General features: G+C 42.6%; 1 protein-coding gene across 1 annotated transcript in view; it reads right to left on the bottom strand.

Annotated features, from left to right (window-relative positions):
• The window catches only part of LOC104392355 (p53 apoptosis effector related to PMP-22-like), a 16368-nt gene extending 7851 nt beyond the window's left edge, over window positions 1–8517 (bottom strand). The window contains exon 1 of the mRNA XM_010001749.1: window positions 8295–8517. Coding sequence (XP_010000051.1) covers window positions 8295–8505 — 211 coding nt within the window. The 5' untranslated portion in view covers window positions 8506–8517. The remainder of the gene's footprint in view (window positions 1–8294) is intronic.
• Between the last annotated feature and the right edge of the window lie 728 nt (window positions 8518–9245).

Raw genomic sequence — 9245 nt, 5'->3', positions numbered from 1 at the left:
GGGGAGGTGCGGTTACTTCTTGAGGGAGTGGTTCAAATTCATCTCATCAGAAGCCCAGGCATGTGCAAGCTTGACTTAGAAGCTGGCTTCTGCAAATCTTGCATTAATGAGGGCTGCTCCCTGATGCTTACTTAGCACTGGGGAGGCAGAATGGCAGAGGGCGTAAAGCCATCATCAAAGGAAGCACCAAGGGAGTAAGTTAGTTATTAAAATAATGTGCAGAGAGTGCCTCAAAATTAAAGGTTTGCTCATGAGAGAGTGAGTACCCCTATCTCACATTATCTTCAGAAGCAGTTGCAGACATTGAGAACATCTCGAGATTAAAGCTCAGTCTTAAATACTTCAAAGCTATGACATTTCTTCCTCCTATTTTTTCCTATTTATTTTAAATTAAAACAGGATTACTTACACTTGGATGTGTATGCGGGGGTTGGGAGTGTCATGTAAATAAAACAGGTCAGGTATTGATTAATCAGTAGATATACATAAACTCAGTTAATCAGAGTAGCAAGATGTACCTGCTCCTTAACTACCCATGAGTTAAAGGTGCATTAAAATATTTCACGTGAATTAAACTGAATCAGCTTCCATGATAACACAGACTATGAATTAGGACTTTTAATCAAAACAGCAGAGTGGAACCTTTCCAAAAAGCTTTTTTTTTAGGTTTGATTTTCCCAGGCCCATCTGAGGCTGAAGAAGAATTTACATTTTGTTTCCATATGCACCAAGTATTGTTCTCACTCTTGATCCGCAGTTTTCATGCTGTGAGCAAACCTTGCCCGAAACCTTGCTGAAAGGCTCCTTTTGCACCAGGGAGTTTCTTCCTCACAGAGAGCAGCTGTGAGTCTGGATCTCATTTTCTGTTAGAAGCAGAATTTTACCATTTGCAAAAAAGACTCAAACCAACCACCCAATACATAAGATGAAATGGTACTTTGTGTTCAGAAAATACATCATAAGCTCTTCTTACTGTTCTGGTGAATGAAATAGCTCTTACAATGCTCCTTCAAAGTCTTTATCACTTGTGCTCTGTTGCTGATGGTGTTGTTAATCAACTGCACAGAGGCTTCCTAGAATTTCAGCCTAATTTGTACACAGTGTGCATATTCACCATAATTAGTGACATTAGATATATTCAGTTGCAGATTAGTACGTCAGCAGGATAGTGTCTGTGATCTGAAGTGTTATTTAGTACCAGCAGGAGGAAGCCAGAAACGCTCTGTGCCACTGTCACTCCGCAAGAAACTTGAGTTCCTGGGAATTTTTTACTGATTTGACTGATTGGGGAGAACTTTGTAGATTAGGGATGATGGTTGGACTTGGTGATCCCAAGGGTCTCTTCCAACCTGAATACTTCTATGATTCTACGATTCTATGATTAGAAATCTTGTGATGATGCTTAACAAAGAGGAAACGTCATTACAATACTCACTGACTCAATGTGTGCAAGGTTGCAAATAATGATACAAGATGACACTGAAAAGTGATATGGAATTATGAACAAAAAGTGTTTTGAGATGTTTATTTTCCTGCACAGCTGCTTTCCGGCTGAAGTAACCTGACTGTTTAACCCCCACAGTGGAACTAAAAATCCTTATCACCATTCAGACTATGGAGAGGTTATTATAGCCCTGGTATATCAGATTACCTCAGTAAACCAGAGGGAGAGAAGAGGTTAAGAGAAATGAGAGTTTAGCCAAAAGTTTCCAACTATTTTCAGCAGAGATGCCTGCTCTGTGTGTAAGTGAATGGTATCCTCTCACGGACTTAAGGTCCTGACAACACAGGTTCTTCACAAAGTCCTCAACACCAGCAGATATTTCCTGGTGAGAAGATGAGAACCCTCCACACGATTACTATTTTTCCATGCACTTTATCTGTAATTATTGAAGTGAGGATGGCTAATAAACAGTGGGATGCCATCTGCAATTGCTCTCTGTACAGTTAATTGCTAAAGAGTGAAACTATTCTTTAGAAGAGATTGATTTAATGAATCTGCCACTAAATGTGTAAAAGGACAAACCCTAAAATTATAAGGGAAAGCATTTAAAGGATTGCAGATGAGGAATTACCATGATAAATTGCCATGATACTAAAATGCTCTGGGCTTGATTCCCTTCTCTTATACCTCTTTAGTAATAACAGAAAGTTTTCTACAACCCAGGGAAAAATATAAATTGTGCTTTCTTTCTTGTATCCTAAGTCCTTAAATATACTGGTTTTATGACATTTTCATTAGCATATACATTTATCTGAGCCTGTATTTTATAGCATTCTAAGTTTTGAATAATGGTTGAATATTCTACATTATTAGCTAGCTAATCTTACAATCTAATTTCTCACTGGTTAGTCTCAGGAAATGTAACACTTCTAGGACACTGATGACTTAGGAGACGATGTGATCCTCCATACACTGTCATTGAAACTACCAGCAATCACAGTCAATAAATATAACTGTTTCATGCCACAATGCAGCAGGAACAGCAACAAGCTTTCATTTTCAGTTTACCCCGTGTCAAAAAGACAGAGTTTGCCTTGTGATCCAGGCAATGTACAGAGCATTGAGCTGGGCTCCATCCTGGGCTTTCCTGTGGTCTTCCTTGGACTGGTCAGAAGCCTCCTAAGCCTTTGTTTCCCAGCTGCAAAGACACTTTTCCAAATCTACTTGAATTTTACAAAATTGTGAAAGCCTTTAAGTGCAGAGCCTTGGCTTCAAGGAAAGCTTGCAACAAAGGTCCCATGACTTGATTTGGTCCCTGCTTCAAAAGCACAGCTGCTTGTTTGCTTCATTTCTATTCCTATGCACAGACACCCTGGGATGCCAAAGAGCTTCTCCCCCTAGACCCTGCTGAGAGGGGCTGTCTCCCAGCCTGTCCCTCTGAAAATATCCCCATGTCACTCTGCTCAGGGAGCCTCAGCTTGAGGCAAGTGAGAACCTCCCCACGCCTGGGATTAGGTGCTGGCTGTCAGATATGATGGGAACCTGGGAGGAAGGCAAAACAGTTTTACATAGGCATCTTAGCAACCCAGAAACTTGGTGTCTGGTCTGTCCTATGGCCCGGGTGTGATGAGTCACTGGTCTCCTGGAGAAGTTAGTTTTGCAGAGGCAGTGTTCTGGTTTGGTTTGGTGGGTTTTCTGGTAGCCAGCAGTGCAAGGCCAGCTGTAGGTGTAGTCCCAAGAGAGGTCCTCTCCTACTCGGAGACTGATCCCAGCCACACTGTGTACCTCTCTGTTGTAATATTTGCTGGGTTTTTTTAGCAAGTGATTTCTGTTTTGTCATTTCATCCAGAATAATACATGATGCTTTAGAATAGCAAAAGATTCCCCTGACCCAAGAGCCTGATATAGGCAAAACAGGGAAGAAAATGTACTCATCAGTGGCATCCTTACGAGACGAAAGCAGAATATCTCTTTCCTCAAGAGGATATTACCTTTTGCAGCATTCCCTTCTTTCACTTATAGACATACTCATCTGCTGCCATATTTGAAGTATTTTTTCTTAAATGTAATAATACTATACCAGCCATCCTATCTTGTAGTATTGTATGAATATTCTGGGACCAAAATAAAAATTGAATGAGCTAGAACACATTTACCCATTGTTTGCCTGGAAGACAAGATGCAGGAAAGGTGTCCTTTCCAGGTGGAAAAATCATTCATTCCTCTACTAATCTCCACAGTCCTCTACACATCCTAGGAAAAGGCTGTAATTGAGTGTAATTGAATGATGTGAAAATAACTGAAGATCTGGATTACAGTTGTTTTGTGGAAATGCCTTTTCCTGATTTTTTTTTCCCCCCAAGATCTATACCATGCAAATGAACCGACCACTTCAACATAAATTTAGAGCTTAAAGATTGCAGTTAATTTTGATGGCAGCATCTAAAGGTAGAAGAGCTGCAAGGCCAGGTGGAATGTAAGATGGGACAAGTGTAGCCATGACTTTTTCATCCTATTGTGCATCACATTAGGACTAATAAAATCAGTTCTTTACCCCCCAACCACACCCACATGTTTGAATATCTTCAAAGCCTGCAGTAGAATAAATTACACACTGAAAAAGTCTCAAGTCTGCAAGACACACCTTGTTCAAGAGAGGTTATATCGCCAAAAATCAAGAAAAGCAAAGAAATGCTGTGCTGGCTTCCTGAAGGGATTTAATCTCTGCCTTTTTTTTTTTTTTTTTTTTTTTTCAGCCTCGGCCATGTCCCAGTCAGATACATTCCACATTGTGCTCCTTTTATATCCAGAAAGTCTTTGCCTCTGTAAAGGTTCAAGCATATTATAAGCTTGAGACCTTTACTTGTTCCAAGTCCCAGAAAACTGCAGAGCTACAGCTTGCATCTCTCAATCCCTCATCCTGAATTCCATTCACTTCTATTAAGTGTCCTAATGCACGAGATATGTTATCCTAGAAAGCTCTATTTATTTTAGCTAAATATGCTTGAAATGCAAAAGACTTCTGCTAAAGTCTAGATGAGTGTCATATAAAAAAGCAGAAGATCTGAACTCTTGGAGAAGATAATAGGGCATATAAGCTCTTCATGCTCTTTCCACAGGGTTCATAAACTTCACAGAAGGTGTATAGATGCTTTCACAGAAGGTAACTGCACTGATGGAGTTATTCTCCTGGCTTTCCAAAATAAATCATACAGGCATATTGTCCTCCCTGTGAAGTTTTGAGTTCTGTCAGCTTAAGCAACTGTTCAGAGACCTCAAACCCCACTGGTGTAACCAATGAAACATTCAACCTCTTCCCTTCCAAAATGACTGTCCTCAATGATGTTGGCTTTTTATCTTCTGTCTGTGTATATACATTTGTTAAGCCAAACAGCAGAGATTCAAGGGGAATTGCAAGCACTGCAGGTAGAAAATTTGATTGGAATTTGCAGATTATAATAAACACCTTGCAAGAATGTTACAATTATATCTAATTATGATAGGATGTAGACATCTGCAGTGGATTAAGATAGCTACACTGTCCAAGTGACATTGAGAACATTTGCTGGCAGCTTCTGGGGTACACATGCATCTCAGGTATGTCAGTGAACACATCCCCACAGGAAGACTGAATTCCAGAACCTAACCAGTCTGTGGCACATAAGCAGGGAAGCTAAAAGCAAAGCCCAGAGGAAAGGAGATGGAAACTGTGGAATAGAGGTGGGAGAGAAAGAGTTCATCTCAAGAAAGATGTAAAATGCTTCTGTCCTTTCTGTTTACATCACACCTTTCATCTCTGTGCTCAGGAAGGAGTGTAATTGCACTTTGTTTATCAAGCACTATGTTTGGCTTAGCAGGAGACAAAGTGAAACATCCCACAAAACAACATGCTGAATGCTTGTTTTCTATTTACTTTCTGGAGCAGTGTGGATAAATGTAATCCCAGAATTATTAAAACCCTATGTTTCAGCACAGAAGCATTTAGAATAAGGCTCAACACAAAACCTGGGTGCTTACAAGTGAGATGCTGTCTCATGGCCTGGTCTTTTGGGTGGAATCCAAGGCCAGCATAAGGCACATGGAACCTGCATGAGGAAAGGCAGCAGCCCCAGAAGAAATATCCCAACGCCACACTAAACTGAGCAAGAACAGAATGATGGGAAGACTGGAGGACAGGATTGGATCTGAACACATCCTACCTCTGGAGAACAGGAGTCTGAAGGAAGGGACTAGAAAGGATCTGGAGAGTGTCAAGAATTTGCATCCTTAACAGCCAGATCTACAGCCTTCTTATGGGTCAAGGGCAACCCACACCTGCAGCAGCTGAGATCTACATTGGAATGGCACCATCTTGAGAGGCAGAAACCTGGCAGCATCATCCATTATCACTTGGCCTATTCACAGATTTTTTATATACAGGCTTTACAGTATTGTGTCCAGTTCTGGGCCCCTCAGTTCAAAAAGGACAGGGAACTGCTCGAAAGAGTCCAGCGCAGAGCTACGAAGATGATTAAGGGAGTGGAACATCTCCCTGATGAGGAAAGGCTGAGGGAGCTGGGTCTCTTTAGCTTGGAGAAAAGGAGACTGAGGGGTCACCTCATCAATGTTTACAAATATGTAAGGGGTGAGTGTCAGGGGGACGGAGTTAGGCTTTTCTCAGTGATGACCAGTGATAGGACAAGGGGTAATGGGTGTAAATTGGAGCATAGGAAGTTCAAGGTGAATATCCGAAAAAATTTTTTTACTGTAAGAGTGACAGAGCACTGGAACAGACTGCCCAGGGAGGTTGTGGAGTCTCCTTCTCTGGAGACATTCAAAACCCACCTGGATGAGTTCCTGTGTGATGTACTCTAGGTGACCCTGCTCTGGCAGGGGGGTTGGACTAGATGATCTCTCGAGGTCCCTTCCAGCCCCTAAGATTCTATGATTCTATGATTCTCCCATTGGCTAAATGACTCCACTGTCCAAGACTTACCTTCCTTTCTCATCTGAAAATTTTGTCCAGGAGGATTTTGATGATTTGCTTAGGTTTTCTGGGTATTTAGTAATCTTGAAGATTACTAAATGATAGATGCATGCCCATTGGGAGCATAATGCAGTCATGCAGCACAGGAACAGTGTCTCTAATGCCTTCAGAAGCATTAGCTGACTACTGGAAAAAATTCTGCATGTGTCTACTAAGTCCAACATTCCTAATGTGTTAGTGTCCTGGTCTGAGCTGGACTTTTTTTGGATGTAATTCATGATAACCCCTGACATTGCAGGATAGTAGACATAGAAGATGACCTCCCTGGTTTGGCTGTAGATGCTGTCCAGTGGGAAACTGGGCATATAACTGCAGAATTTAAGCATGTAAGAATGAGGCAGGATAAGGAAGGAAGTGAAATGCCAAACAACTTGGCAGGACTTGGAAGCAAGCCAAAACTTTTCTTGCATTATCAAGAGAAGTTATAAATATTCCAATTTCTAAATATCCTGTATTCTAAATATTATAAACATTCTAATGTTCTTCTAAATATTTTCTATCCAGTTAAATCTGGCATTCATAACACAGCTGTTGCCTAACCTGGAGATCAGGAGGAGGTCTCACTTTCATGGGAACTCCAGCACCATGTACCAGAGGCAGCAAACTGGCTTGATCTATGCCTGGTCACACAGCTAACGCTGGAGCTCTGAGGGCAGGACACAGATGCAGGATGCTGGATGGAGCCAGTCTTGTGCTGGAGCCCTACACTCACAGAGGCCTGTTACAATTAACTTGTTACAGCAGAATTTTGTGCATAGAAGATAGAGTTTGACCATAAATTATAAATTTTAAGGAACAATTTTGAAAAGCTGTTATAAATGATCCCTGAGACTGCTTCTGCGAGTGTTTTTACACTCATTTCCAGGAAGAGCAGCTGAAATTCTGAGCCTTCAAGAAAATGCTCTTCCTTTTAATTTGAATTAGCATAAATTGTAAGAATGCCCAAAGTTTCCTCTTGGCTCAGGCTAACAGCCCATCACGCACAATAACTTTTTTTCAGATTGTGGCTAGTAGAAGATACATAGGGGGGAAGGGAAAAAAAAAACACAAAACACAAAACAAAGACAAACAAACAAAACCCAAGAAAAACCCAGTACATATCTAGACTGATCCTTCTCTTGGCCTATTCTCCCACACCCAGTGGTTCACACCTTTTCAAGCTGAAGGTTGCACCTGGGTCAACATGCTTAATACCATACTTAACCAAAACTCTGTGCAAGCAAGAAATCCTTTCATCTTTTAAAGCTTTCTTTCATAATCACAAGGAGACTCACACGACCCACCTGCCCGAGCAGTTTCAGGGCAGCATTCTGCAGCTTCACACTCTCTGGGAATATCTTCCTACCATCTTTTATTTTTACCTCCCCATTCCTTGCTGGCACTCAGAACTGGTGCATCATGCTAATCCCAGGCTACCCACGCAACTTGCTGTTTGGACATTTGATCAGCAGTAGCTGTTAAGTTTTGGAAAGCAGTGATTAGTGAGAAGAGGTTACTGGCTTCTTCTAAGAAAGGAAGAAAACCTTAAAAGCTGGAATATTTTCTGCACTGGTACATAACCTTGTGTGGAGTTGTGAACATTGTACCTCATCTAAACCAACCAGGTTTATTTCTACATAGGGGTGAGGGCATTTTTCTTCTTCAGCCTGTTAGTCAAAAGCGTTGATGCTGTACTTCAGTGCATTTAGAGCAACCCTTGCTGCTCATCACTTCATATAGAAATGCCGGACATGAGGCGCCACAGTCAGGTGAGCCGAGGGCAGGTGACCTTGGAGATGTGTCCCATGGCTTCAGCCTGTCCCCCCCACCCTCGCAGGCTCTTACCGTAATTCATGAGGGACTCGCAGCTCCAGTCCCCCCCCTGCCCAGGCCTCGTGCAGCTCTCCCATAGCGATGCTTGGTGCACGTAGGGCAAGGTCTGCGACTCCAGCCAGCCCCTGCCCGCCAGCGCGATGATCCCAAAGATGACACCTATGCCCAGGAGCAGGGGCAGGATCCATCTGCACCGCGTGTAGTCGAGGCCGTACTTCACCATCTTCCAGGGCAGGGGGAGGCTGGTGGGACAAGGGTGGCCGTCTCTGCCACGGGCTCAGCGGTGGGAAGCTCCTGCAGAGCGAGTGCTGGTGCCTGCCAGCCTGTTTGAGAAAAGCTTTTTAATCAGGAGGGACAGGGCAGAGAGGGAGGCAGGGAGGGAGGGATAGAGGGAGGAAGCTCCACCTAGACTCAGATGAGTAAGAGCTGCCACTGAGCAATAACCAGTTGAGCTGGGGAGAAGCTCCCAGGCTGGGTTTATCTGAGTAACAAATGGAGTTCTGTTTACCCTCGGCATTTAACGCTTTCTTTCCTGCCACTCCCCACCAGCAGGAACATCTCCAGCTGTGTTTACACCTTTCTATCTCCTAAGGGATTTGCATTATGGCAGTCAAATGCAGGAGACAAGCCAGGGAACCATTTGCATCAGGGGGTGGTTGCTTCTGAAACTTAACACCTGGAGGTTGAAAGCTGCTTTTCTTGCACTCCGTTTAAAAATAAGATTATACTTAATTATTTACATTTTTTAAAAAAAATTCCTCTAGCTGCTATAAAGCTAAGGCAATAAAGAATGTGTCACTGCCACTGCTGGGACATAGCTGCAGGGGAAAATAATTGAGGTGTACCATTAAAAGTATAGTATGGTCTGAGTACAGAGTTAGTGGGAGAACAAACACTGAGCTTTGACTTGTCTGTGCCTCACAAACTCTCCTTGCGTGTGGTTCTGTCTGTACATGCACTGCC

Source organism: Chaetura pelagica, unplaced genomic scaffold (assembly GCF_000747805.2).
Source record: "Chaetura pelagica isolate M959 unplaced genomic scaffold, ChaPel_1.0 scaffold307, whole genome shotgun sequence".
Lineage (NCBI taxonomy): Eukaryota > Metazoa > Chordata > Aves > Apodiformes > Apodidae > Chaetura > Chaetura pelagica.
Note: the sequence above shows the minus strand (reverse complement) of the source record. Positions and strands in the feature narration are given on the sequence as shown.